Source organism: Thermobia domestica, chromosome 17, assembly GCF_964235325.1.
Source record: "Thermobia domestica chromosome 17, izTheDome1.hap1.1, whole genome shotgun sequence".
Lineage (NCBI taxonomy): Eukaryota > Metazoa > Arthropoda > Insecta > Zygentoma > Lepismatidae > Thermobia > Thermobia domestica.
In genome coordinates, this window is record NC_137470.1 from 103,441,389 (window position 1) to 103,455,259 (window position 13,871).

Consider the following 13,871-nt stretch of genomic DNA (forward strand, 5'->3'; position numbering starts at 1 on the left):
GCTATGTAAAATACGTAATTTGGACTGCGTTTTGGTATTTATGACATTAGTGATTTTCTAGTAACGCAGCAAAATTGGGGGACCAAGGCCCCCCGACCCCACCCTAAATTCGCCACTCTTTGTTCAACCATTCTGAGTGGCTTTCTTCAGTTTCACAAGTCGAATGCCAAGATGGTACCTCTATAAACGCTCTGGCCGCAAGATCGCCTGCGTTTGTGTCTGAACTTTAGTCGTCGGATGTCATTAACTCTCATAATGTAAACAGATTTAGGCTGCACTTAAATGCACACGCAGTCGAACTCTGTAGGGTATTGTCGACCTTGAAAAACAAAAACAACATTGATTATCATTTTACTGTATGTAAGGAAATTGGTCTCTGGTCTTCTTTAAATATTAAAACATGTAAGAGGTATTTCAGTTTCACACGATAATTTTAACTGAGTCCAGAATATTCAACAAAAAGACATTGTCCTTGAAATGACAATACATAGCGTTTGTCTTACGTCCAAAACTGTTTATAGGAACAAAAATATGATAGAAGAGATAAAATAAACATTGATTAACAGAGTCATGCTGTTAGTGGGATTCGACTCTAAGCCATATGACAGACGAGCACCTAAAGAAGCTAGTCTACCGAAGACTGACGTGTATTCTGGAAGCGACTGTGCTTGTGTGCAGTGCTTACTGTCTGTGCTTTATAAAACATCGTAGTGGGAAATGGAGTTTACTTGGGCAGAATTAAGTGATATGCATCTGGCATAAGGTGCAGCTTTGGGAAATGCAAGGGAGGCACAAAGACTGTATAGAGAACGTTTTCCAGAACGACGGTGCCCCCATCACACTACATTTACGTCAATTGATCGGCAGCTGCGAGAATCAGGTTCCTTACATATACACCGGCCTGATGCAGGAAGACCACGAACAGTGAGAACACCAGCATTCGAAGAGAATGTGTTGGACCAATTTGAACAAAATCCCTGAAAAAGCACGCGGGCCGTTGGACATGTGTTGCATGTTCAGCACCAGCAAATGTGGAACGTCCTACATAAAGAACATTTCTATCCATATCCCACACGTGTGCGATTTGCCCGATGGTACCTGCGGCAGTGTGTGGAGAATCCGCAGTTCGCGCGGCATGTTTTGTTCACAGATGAGAGTAGTTTTACTCGTGACGGATGTTACAATGCTCATAATAGGCATACGTGGGCAGCAAACAATCCGCATGCAATGTTTCGCCGAGGTCATCAAGAACGATTCACAGTTAATGTGTGAGCCGGTATAGTGAATAATGTCTTAGTAGGATCTTATGTATTACCTCCACGACTGAACATGCATACTTACAGTGTGTTTCTTTCAGAGGTACTCCCGGAACTGCTAGAAAATGTCCCCCTTGCAGTCCGGCGACAAATGTGGTTCCAGCATGACGGAGGTCCACCCCATCGGCCGCGGCGTGATCAAAATGTACTTTCTGATATGTTTGGGAATCGATGGATCGGGCATGCTGGTCCTGTAGCATGGCCTCTTAGATCACCGGATATGATACCTATGGACTTTTACCTATGGGGACACATGAAGGAGTTGGTCTACCAGACACCAGTGGAGAATGAATTGGACCTTGTGGGCTACATTGTCGAGGCTTCCGCAAGAATTCGTGTTAACCACGACGTTTTTCCTAGTGTGCGAGACGAAGTGCTTCGACGCTATCTCTTGTGTATTGAAGTCAATGGTTCACATTTTTAGTAGATTTCGTGACGTTGTAAGGTACAAGTGAATTACAAACACCATTTCCTGCATTGACTCGTCTTCTTCTGTCTTTGTGCATTTTATTTGTGTGACTGGAGGCTATGCTTTACAGCATTGCACGGCACCAACTATGCTACTAATATGCGAATCACATTATCGCTATTCCCAGGAGGTCATTTGTCAGCTGCTTCTTACGTATGTTAATACTATACTCCACAATGCTGCATATTTAACATACATTTGTCCACGATAATTTAGGTCAATTTTGATAGCGGGCTTGCATCTAGTTTCAACAGCTCTCAATCACTCTGCTTCGTGTGTTATGCTGTAGCAACACCGCACGTGCCTCACTACGAACCTTCGACTGCATATTCACAGTACTTCATATTCCGAAATTCATTATTGGGCATCATCCGTATGTGGCGGTTATGCAACCACACACAACAGGTATACAAGTGTCCATTATTTTGTATCCGTTTGAGTTATCGTCTTGGTGCCAGGAAGTACTGTTAACGGGTGAGGAAGTCGTCCATTCATACCCCTTTCGAGCCATCTTCACTCGGCAGATTATCCGGGAATCCCTATGCTCCTTTGGGGAATCCCTTCCGCAGGCATTGCAAGATCATGAAACATGCATGTTTAACAAGAGCAGGTATGACTTCGTTGGTGAGTTTTTAAACCGCACCCTCTACGTTGAATAGTTTCTGAAATATACGCATTTGAAGATTCATTTTCCACGGTTTCGGCGCCTTATATATATATATATATATATATATATATATATATATATATATATACAGAGAGAGAGGGTTAATTCGTCTGTCAATTTCATTTGTTCACTGTGTAAAAGTGGTAGGAGGTAAAGCCGTGCAATTTGGTGTAACTTTAGACGAAGGGCATAAGTTTTGTTTCGCCATAGAAGCATGTCACTTGTACTAAAGATTGAAGAGAGATAGGGTCAAAGGTCAAACTTCCTTATGGGACTGCAATGGTAAATTCTGAGAGTCTGAAAAAACGTAAATCGAAGTGATAACAAAGAAAAAGCTGTATGGTATGATTCTACGTCGCAAGCCGACAAACTATGCGTCAATCAAGTGTCAAGGTCAGAGGTCACGGTCAGATCCGGTCCAAGAGACGGAACTGTAGGGGCGTACGGAATTTCATAAAGTGGGGTGAGCGTAGCGTCAGACATCTCGTGACGGCCAATCGAACCGTGTCCAGGAATCACGTGACCAATACAGTGGTGGCTACACAATCGTATCTCATGGAACTATACAGCGTATACTGGCACACATGAAGTTCCACAGCAGACAACCCACTCCTTACGACTCGACCGCTTGGGCACCAGAACACGCTAATTAAACCATAGATGATTGTAAAAGGATATGTTGGTCCGATTAATCATGGTTTGTGCTACTCCTCTCGGACAGGCGTGTGCACGTTTAGCGCCAACTGCACGAAGTTATGGACCTCGTGCATGGTGCGTACTGTACAGGCATGTGAGGGCTTCAGTATAAATTGTGCATGCTTCTGTTGGTGTGGACTGGGACCATTGGTGTCCATGGACCACAGCGAGACATCCATTGTGTACCTACATCCGTTGTGTACCTAGATGATCATGTACACCCTACAATACAACACTTCTACCCACACGAACACGGCATTTTCCAGAACGACAATGCACGGTACCACCAAGCCAGCACTGTACTTGCTTGGCTCAATGAACATACCACGGAGCTGTAATATATGAATTGGCGCCCTAATTCACCGGACCTTAATCCTATAGAACGTATGTAGAACAAGCTCTTTGCACCATGACTCCTGCACCGACATCTGTGGGCTGATTGTGGGATGCTATCTGGAATATATTATGTCAGATCCCTGTAAAAACATAATCAGTAACTACCAGAATTCATGCCATGCTGTGTTCAGGCCGTTCTCTGAGCAAAAAGTGAAGCAACAAAGTATTAGATAGGTGTTCGCGATTCAGTCTATGGCCTATGGAACCCGGAGATTCAATGCCGCATTCACAAAAGCTCTCCACTGACTTCTATCCTTAGCCAACTGGATCCAGTTTCTACTTTGTATTTCTATGAGATCCATCTTAATATTGTCCTCCTATTTACGCCTAGGTCTTCCTAATGATCGTATTCCGATTGGTCTTCCAGTTAAGACTTTGAAAGCGTTCCTACTTTCTTCCATCCTTGCTACATGACCTGCCCACCTGAACCTCCTAGAGTTGATGACTCTAACAATGTTTGGTAAACCGTATAAATTATGTAGTTCCTCGTTATGAAGTTTCCGCCATTCCCCATTCCCGTTTCTCTTGAGTTCGAATATTCGTCTCAGGATTTTGTTCTCAAATACTTGCAGTCTACGTTCTTCCCTCGGAGTAAGCAACCATACAGAACAACAGGCATGAGTATCGTTTTATATATTTTAAGCTTCAAATTCCTCGACAGAATTCGCGACGATAAGAGATTTTGAACTGAAAAATAACACGAATTCTCTTCTTTTAATTGACATTTAATTTCTTCGTGAATAAGAATTTGGGGGGAAGGGGATTTAGGATTTAGATTTCTGGGCTTTTGGCATCTAAGGCCATTTAGCCCTTCACGATTTGAGGGATGACGTTCCTCGGCGAGCACACAATCCGGGGAAAGGGAAGGAAGAAAGGATTGGGGAAGGAAGGAAATGGCCTGGAACCTATGAGTTAGGCACCACCCCGGCATTTGCCTGGTGGGAATGAGGAAAACCCTGGAAAACCTCATTTAGGATGGTTGGCCTGAAAAAGCGTGTTAAACTTTTTCGACCGAGTGATTCCAATGGGAATCGAACCCGGGACCGCTCGCAAATAAGAATTTGGTCTGTATTGTTGATCCTAAATATTTGAAAGTATCCACTTTATCAAAAGCATTATTTGATATTTTAACGGATCCATAATATGCAGTATTACGATCCCGACGAACTTCCATGTATTTAGTTTCCTCTGCATTTACTTCTAAACTCATGTCCCTGCAAGCGTTTAAACAATGAGTACTCAATATAGTGTATATATGTATATTTTTCCGGCAAGAATATGTGTGTTATTACGAAACAGAACCCTCCCTTTTACAATCCCGGAGAGTATTCTTTTCCTGTGAAAGTTCTAGTAACTTCTTCATAACAGACAGGAATTATTCGTATTTAGCACAGTAGATACTTTTCTGGAATTTGAAAATGAGCCCTTTCCCACAAATTCCTTTATCATAGATAATGGACCTAGTGAACCACCACACAGTTCCAGTGTGGACTTGAGATTCTTTTCTCTAACCACAATAAATAACTTCCTGGTAGGAATCCTAGAAAACCATCAATGAGTGAAAATAATCGTGGAGAGCCAGTCATATGGTCAAAAATCAGTTGCAGAAAACTTCATTCTTTCCTTTGTGACTTGGATCTTCCTCTGCAACATTATAGATAAATGGAACAAACATCGTTTGTTTTACAATAAAATTTTAACTTTGAATATTTTCTTTCTCACCCTGCTTGGAAAATACTCCCAGAAATTCAAACACAGTGTATAGTATTTCGATATTAGTCTGCTTTTACATTTATAGCCGATGAATGTACTTCATGCAATTACATCATTAACTTCGAGTAATCAAAATTTGTGGAACCTCTCATTTACGGGCAAATAATCATGCCTACAGGTGTCCGTTATTCAGACGTCTCAATGTATTTATTCAACAAATATCACATTGTATAATTTTATGAATATTTATCACATTTGTCTGCGGTTTTAAGTATAAATTTTGTAATGTATTTTTATGATGAGCAATTTGTATATAACTTCAAGGAGGTAACAAACGTTGCAGTTCATTGCATGCTAGTTCATAAAGATATCTCAACAAAATGCAAGTCAGTCAATCATTCTCTGTTCAAAGTGTCGACCTCTTGTTTTTCTGTGGTTTTCTGTGATATGTAACCTGTGAATGGAAATTAATTACATGTAACAAATGTAATATGTAGATTAATACGACGAGAAAATGAATATTTTTATCATAATCCAAGGAAATAAAACACAAAACATACTTTGAGCTCCTCCGTGGCTGAGCGGTTAGCGTGAGAGCCTTTTGCGTGGAACACTTGAGTTCGATTCCCGACGGAGCTCTTGTGGTTCGGTTTCCACGTTAATCAGTAGGTGCACGTCTCATATAACCTCGCTGCTGGAAAGGGACGGTAAACTCAAAATCAACTTAACAAAACATACTTCGCTGAGTTTGTAAGGAAAGGAAGTGTTACCAATTACTCGCATCCATAAATTTGATAAACTAAAGCAATACATTAGGTTATAAGAAACTGAAAGGAATTAGGTTTTCATAAATGAAGTACAAGGTGTGTCCTGAAAGAAATGTCAGTATGTCGATTAAAAATCATTTATTGAATTTGTCTTTACAAGTGTTTAAAAATCTTCAAAATAGTCTCCCTTTGCGTTCGATACTTCGGCTCCAGTAGGACTTCCAGCTCTCGTATGCGTTGCGGTAGTCCTCCTCCCGAATTTCTTTTAATGCTACGGTGCAAGCTGCTTTGACCCCGTCCACTGTCTCAAAATGGTTGCCTTTCAGGGATGTTATGAGGCGTAGAAACAGAAAAAAAGTCCTTGTGCATTGTCCAAAAATGTTCAATCACGTCTGCATATGTCGAAGTTTTCTTGGCACGTTTCAACGCGCGGCCGTCAGTGAGCACTTTCGGAACCATTTCTGCGCACACTTGCATGCCGATATGGTTTGTAACGATTTCATGAACTTGAGTTTTCGCAATGTTTAACATGTCGGCCATTAAACGAACATTTAATTGTCGGGAGTTCAACAGTTCCCTCACTTGCGTCACATTGTCAGTCGTGGTGGTCGTGGATGGCCGTCCGGCGCGGTCCTCGTCGTCAACCTCTTCCTGGCCTTCTAAAAAGGCCTTGTGCCACCGAAACACTTGCCGATCTGACAGGTCATGTTCTTTGTAAGCAGTCTTGAGCATAGTAACAGTTCCCGTAGCCGTCTTGTCAAGTTTCAAGCAAAACTTGATGGCAAATCTTTGTTCCAACGAGCGCTGCATTTTCACTTGCACAAGATCAAAAAACAACCATCACGAACAGGCCAGTTTTCATTCTCTGGATTGCTTGGAGCACACTGAGCGACGGAGCGCTGCTTAACTGGATTCACCCACTACCAGTTTCAACCGGTTAGACCGCGCTCCGACGTACAGTCGCGTCACAATAAATTCACTGACATCACTTTCAGTACAGACCTTATATATAATTCAATATCGTAAAAAATTGGAAGTATATCTTCTGTACGTTATGTGTCAACGTACACCTACACATAATTTGTAATAAAATATGTTTCCTTATCGAAGCAGCTTTTTTGTATTTCAGTGGTATTTGAGTGTTCCTTGTGACATACGAAGGATAAAGATAATTGCTCAACAATGTGGATTTCAAAATTTAAATTAGAAATGAAGAAATTATAGACTATTTCACGTATAAATCAGAAGATAAAATCCTAAATAATAAATGTAACTACAATTTAACCATTCAATAATTAAGTACTGTTTCTTGAAAAATTAGATACAAACGGGGTGTATAATTGGTAAAGTGAAATGTGGGAGGAAATGGGAGAACACCCAAGAAAGTCAAACTCGTATGGCCTATGGCCGATCTAGGGATCCATGGCACCAGATGTGGGTGTTCTATGACTGACCCCGAGCGCATTAAATTTTTAGCTCATCACAGAAGCAGAACTGTGCCAGTGGGTTATATTCTGTGCAAATCTAATCTAATTGAAGATTAAACGCTGTTCATTTCAGTTTTATGAAGCACTGAATTCAATATTGCATATTTTCCAGACCAAGATAAAATCTTTGATTGTTTTTTCAACATTTAACTAAGCTTGTAGCTTTTTTATTTTTCTTTTACTTACGTAGTGTCATGTTACTGGAAAGTTTTTAAAAATAAATTCTGGATTATTGTTGTCTATAACACTGAAGCGTGATTCCCATACTTCTTCGTGGCCTACCCAAAGGTCCTTTCCATCTCACAATTTATGCCTCCACACATAGCTTTGTTGTGAGCAACGTTATCCCCCTATATGAAACGTCTCGAATATATTGATTAGAAACTACTAGACATGCTGGTTTAAAATGTGTAACTTCTAAACCTTGATTCTGTATCTAAGAACCTCCGGCTTGCCAGATTTTGCACGAAGGTAGATTCAGGCCTATTAGACTCGCGGAGCTAGGCAAAACCCCTTAGTGAATAGAACAAGGGCTAGCTTACTACGTTATTTGTTCTGTGATTCAAAAGATAAATAAAACAATAAGAATTCAGGAGCTTGAACGGAGGGATAGATTGAGAATTAGGTTTGGGGATACGTCTTATAAAAGAAATCGGTTTTCTTTATCACATAGACAATCATTTGCACACACTCGTTATTATTCCTCTGACATACGATACTCTGACTTCTGACAGTGTCAAGAAGCCAGATTCTGGTTAAGTGTTATCTATTCTGGTTAGGGGGCCGCGGTGGCTCAGTGGTAGAGCGTTAACCTCTGGTGCATGGGATCCCTGGTTCGATCCCAGCTCGCGCCAAGTGAGCTTTATGGTAGACAAACACCATGTGCGTGGGTTTTCTCGGGGTTCTCCCGTTTCCTCTCACTTTCTTCATTCCATCATTTCATTCACTTCTCATTACCGTCTACTTTAGCCTAGCCGGCATAACCATGGGACGTAAAACCTAAAGAATTCATTTCGTTTTATAACAATAATTGAAGATTATAGGGGCCCATTTTGAGTCGAAACTGAGTTTGCAGCGACTTTCATCTGGTGAATCATGTATGTTTCTAGGTTACCTCCAGAAATTGCAAAATCATTATTTTGTTTGTTTGTGGAAGTTTCCCTTTCCAGCACCGAGTTTATTTGAGACATGGGTCTAGAATTAAGGTGGAATCTGGAAAATCGTAATACGTTCAGTTTTGTAATGCTTTCCCTTCAGAAATTGAACACGGGACCACATGTACCAAAGGCTCACGCGCTAGCGTCCAGATGAGGGAAAAAAAAGGCTCAAGAGTATTAAGGATCCACATATTTTGGTCCGTGTGCGTGGGTTTTCTCGGGGTTCTCCCGTTTCCTCCCACTATCTTCATTCCACCATTTCATTCATTACTCATTATCACCGTCTCCTTTAGCCTAACCGGCATAACCGTGGGACGTAAAACTCAAAGATTTCATTTCATTTTCCACAGATTTTGGTGTGACAAAACTATAAGAGAACATATATCAGTTGGAGTTTTCAATTTTGAATTTAGGTTTTTCAGTTCTGTCATTTATAAACCCTTATTTTTTTTTTCTGGACAGACATTTAAAATATTAATAATAATAATGTTATAAGACTGAATTATATGGAATCATCTTTGCAGGTTCCCAAAGGCGCCCTGTTGTTAGGCCCTCCTGGTTGTGGGAAGACTCTCTTGGCAAAAGCAGTAGCCACGGAAGCTAATGTTCCTTTCCTTTCCATGAACGGATCAGAATTCATAGAAATGATCGGTGGTTTAGGGGCAGCAAGGGTGAGGTTTGTATTTCCCTACATTCTAAACTTAAATTCAGTTGATGAGTTAACGTTATATTGATTATGATAAAATTTAATTAAAATTATGTCTTGTGAGGTACAGAAATTTGCTTAAGTATCTGCTGTTTTCTCCGTACAAGTTAAAGCAAAAGCACTGCACTCTACAATAACAATTTACAAAATTATTTTCTAGGGTAGCGGTTGCTTACTAATAGTGTGTTCACTTCTGATACGAAGGGTCCGTAGCTTCATTCTATGGCATGTAAACTTGTGATAGACATCATCCTGTCCGCGGTTTCGTTCGTGGATTCTCTAGTAGTGTTTATTCTCACGCAGTGTTTGTTCATTATTTCTTTCTTCGTTACTAACATGCATTTATTATCTAGTTGAGACTACAGAGCATAACATGGAACATAAAACGAAAATATTTATTTTTAAATAATGTACATTATGTAAAAGTACAGATGTCAAAGCACGTTTCCTCCTAGGCCGTAGACGGTTCAGGAACAAATGGGCGATGTATATATATATATATATATATATATATATATATATATATATATATATATATATATATATATATTTGGTATATAGGGAACATAAAACATCTAAATTGGCGAATTTTTTTAAAACACCATTCTAAAGTTTCCTGGCTGTCAAGGTTTTTGCTGTCAACCTCTCATTATTAGTATTATTATTTTGTTCAATAAAAACACTAATTCCTAAGCCGATGTCAAATCTTCAATATACTTTCATAACCTGCTGCTTCAACGCCCAGTACCCTCTAGGACTGCCTCAACGACTGTTTTCTCTTGAGCTATGTAGACAGATATTGAGCAAAATTAGTAATTCGTGGGTTCCGATAGATAATTTACATTGCTTGCTTCATGTGTATACTTCGTATACTGCATAATATATATATGCAGTATAATTACTGCATTATTTATAATGTCCATTTATAATGTGATAACGGAGAAGCCAAAAGAGGGAGAAAAGAGACACTGCACGAAGCAACTTCAAAAAGGGGGACATCTTTGCACGTATTAAACCGAAACACTCAGCAGTGAAGGAGCCGCGGTGGCTCAGTGCTAGAGCGTTCACCTCTGGTGCTTGGGGTCCCGGGTTCGATCTCAGTCCCCCCCCCAAGTGAACTTTGTGGTGGACAAACACCGAATTCGTGGGTTTTCTTGGGGTTCTCCCGTTTCCTCCCACTTTCATCATTCCACCATTTCATTCATCACCGTCTCCTTTAGCCTAACCGGCATAACCGTGGGACGTAAAACTCAAAGATTTCATTTCATTTCACCCAACAGTGTTGCCAACCCAAATATAAAGTTCTCTTTTTTTCAAATGGCACTACGTCAAGTTCTTACATGTTTCAAATCATCATGTCAAACGAAAACTTAAAATACCACATTTATTATTCAGTGTTGCAAACTAAGGATGTTCTAGTATCACAAAACATCAAAAGTTTGCCACACATACAGCTCAACAGTGATGGACAGGATAATGCATATCGAAAGTACCTTAGCGTTGGATACCATGGTCATGGTATAACTTGTTTCGAATGAATAGGAACGAAATTACAAGGGTTTAAATTTAGATTTTTCCGGAAGGTTTTATTTCGGAAACATTCTTAAATAAATATCATGTCTAGTTACTTGAATGGTTTGCAATTGGCAAAGAAATCATTTTGCCGTTTGCAGCACTTCAATATCTCAAACTGTTCCAGAAATAGGATAAACATGGATAAGTTCGCAGCACTGCTGAAAATGTCGTATTTGTGGAAAATATTTAAAATGATTGTTGTTTTCCTTCTCTTTTATAGCATTTACAGCAATTGGTTTTTAGTAGCTGTAATTACAATAAGGTCTAGCAAATACATGAATCAACATCTCTATATAATATTTCTGATAATTTCAAAACATCAAAGAACTTGATCCATTCTTTCTTATGTAGATCTAAATCCACCCTAACCACCGACTCCAATGTGAAATCTCAATGTTAACCTTTGAGTAGGACTATGGTAATGTCAGTGGAAGTTTTGTCCATATGTGTGTCATTTACTTGTAATTTCAGTATTTTACGTTAATATTCAACAAAAGTTTGAAAATACATTTTTAGTAACGCTTCCTACTGTTGAAAACGAAAATTGTTGATGAATGTATGTGTACCTCGACAGCAATAGTTTGTCTTAGATGTCTTAGATGTTGAAATTGCATGAAGTTTTAAACTAACACAACACTATATTCACATTTACTTACAATAGTTCATCGAGAATGAATCTTTTCTAGCTATTACTTCTCTCATTTGGTTTATGTGGCTATTTATTACGGTACATTTAGCTATAATTCTCAAAGATTCGCACTGACCTTAAAAGTTAGGGAAAATAAAATGAGTCAGGAAAAATCTTCAAAATATGCGGTAACTCAGAGAAATGTGCTATATTTCACAGAAGAAAAAGATTTTTAGCTACTCACAGAACATATGAAGAACACTTCAGAGACTCAATATACAGGGTGGGGCAAAAGCCCGGCACCACCCTTTTATTTTTGAAACGGCTTGAGGAAAGATGACGAAATTTGGATGTGGGTAGTTGGGGTAGGGGCGCACCAGATGGTGCCATTTGGCATTATGGCAGCCATTTTGAATTCAGATCCAATATTTCGAATGGTAAGGGGGCATGTGGCACATGATTTTAGGCTAAAATTTCACCAGAAATACGAATCTGAAGTTATTTTTCACCTGAAAAGACAAATAAAAACCCATTACATATGCAATGCTTACTTCACGAAGTTTCATTACTGATTAAAGTTAGGTAAAAAATAAGATTCATATTTTTGGTAAAATTGTAACCTAAAATCATGTGTCGCATGCCTTCCTTCCCATTTGGAATACTGGACCTGAATTCGAAATGGCGCATTTTAAGATGGCTGACATGATGCCAAATGGCACCACACCATCTGGGTCACCCCACCCCAATTACCCACAATCAAAATTTTGCAATTTTTCGTCAAGCAGTATCAAAAATAAAAGGCTAGTACTGGACTTTATCCTCACCCTGTAGATTCAGAAAGATTATTATTATTATTATTATTATTATTATTATTATTATTATTATTATTATTATTATTATTATTATTATTACCGAAAAAAATAATTATGTTTAAAAATAAAGAAGCTCGAAGAGCGCCTAAAGGTGTTAAAACTACAAACTTTGGGAAAAGAAGAACAAATTACATAAAAAAATCAAATACTACAGAAGAAAAAAATTAGGTTCATTCGTTGTAGATAATCAAAGAAATAGGCTAAATTATGATTATGATACATATTTAGTTCTCTATGAGTGAAAGATATCGTTGTGTATGATTATTGTTTCATATTAGTGTTTTGTTGTATTCGAAGTACAGGAAGTTTGACTCATAATAAGTATTTACAGTAAGAGAGTAAGCTTATACTGGATTTAAAAAGTAGAAAGTAGAGAGCGTTGGTGAGGTGGAAGCTAGAGAAGGAAAATGATTTTTTGTAAACTTAACCATAAATGATAACGTTCACGCTGTCGCTGGCCAGGGAGATGTCACTTAATCATGGAAATTCAGGGAAATCAATACCAAAATTTTAGTGTGAACCCTGTTCTTATTGACTCAGTGATCAAATCATTCTTGTCGGGCTATATAAAGAAAACAAACATTTTGGCAAAACGTCGTTATGGTACGGAATATTTCAGTCTGGTCCCTTTTTCATTTCATTACTGTGACAGGACGAAATATGATGGAACGCTGTTAGTGATATTGTCGAGTACACTGGAGTTTAAAATTTCTTTTGACATCTGTCAACACTTAAAACGTTTATGTATCTTAAAATGGCGCCGCCCTTAACGATGAAACAGAAACCGCGTGTTGTATAGTGATATCTTGAAAAGAAATCGGTCACTTCCGTGCAGAGAATTTTCAGAAAGGAAGTGTTCTTGTGCTTCATTTAAGTGTTCTTGTGCTCCGGATAAAACTGCAATCCAAAAAGTATGGAAAATAATATATCCTTGACCAGCACCTGGCGTATTCTTCGGCAATATCTCCAGATGTTTCCCTAAAAATTTCATGTATTCCAGTTATGTCCATTTCAAGCTCCGGAATCGAGTGGTGTCAAATTATTTCCGGCGCTCTTTGATTGCGGATTTTCCTGTCCACCCACCAACCCTGAATTGAACTCCTGCATTTTTTTTCTATGGGAATTCCTGAAGGAGAGTGTGTTCGCTAGAGCTTCTCGTACACTGCAAGATTTGCAGATGGCAGACATTGATTGCTGCGCATCTGTTGATAGAGATATCTGTAGACGGATTTTCCAGAACTTCACGATTCATGAGGAAGGTTCGCAATGGGCGTGGGGAACACATTGAACATGTCACATTCTGTTCACCAGTAATGCAACTTAGAAAGGTACTCTTTACAGTGATGATCTGCTTATTTGTATACGTTAATTCGTTTGGTCAGAGTAAGAAAAGGAAAACGGAACTAATCGACTAAACACAAT

The 13,871-nt window shown here is 39.1% G+C and overlaps 1 protein-coding gene across 2 annotated transcripts in view; it reads left to right on the plus strand.

The window, feature by feature from the left end:
- The window catches only part of Spg7 (SPG7 matrix AAA peptidase subunit, paraplegin), a 109,957-nt gene that overhangs the window by 55,516 nt on the left and 40,570 nt on the right, over nt 1-13,871 (plus strand). For both annotated transcript variants that reach the window (XM_081743745.1, XM_081743744.1), the window contains exon 6: nt 9,193-9,344. In XM_081743745.1, the coding sequence (XP_081599871.1) occupies nt 9,193-9,344 (152 nt within the window). The remainder of the gene's footprint in view (nt 1-9,192; nt 9,345-13,871) is intronic.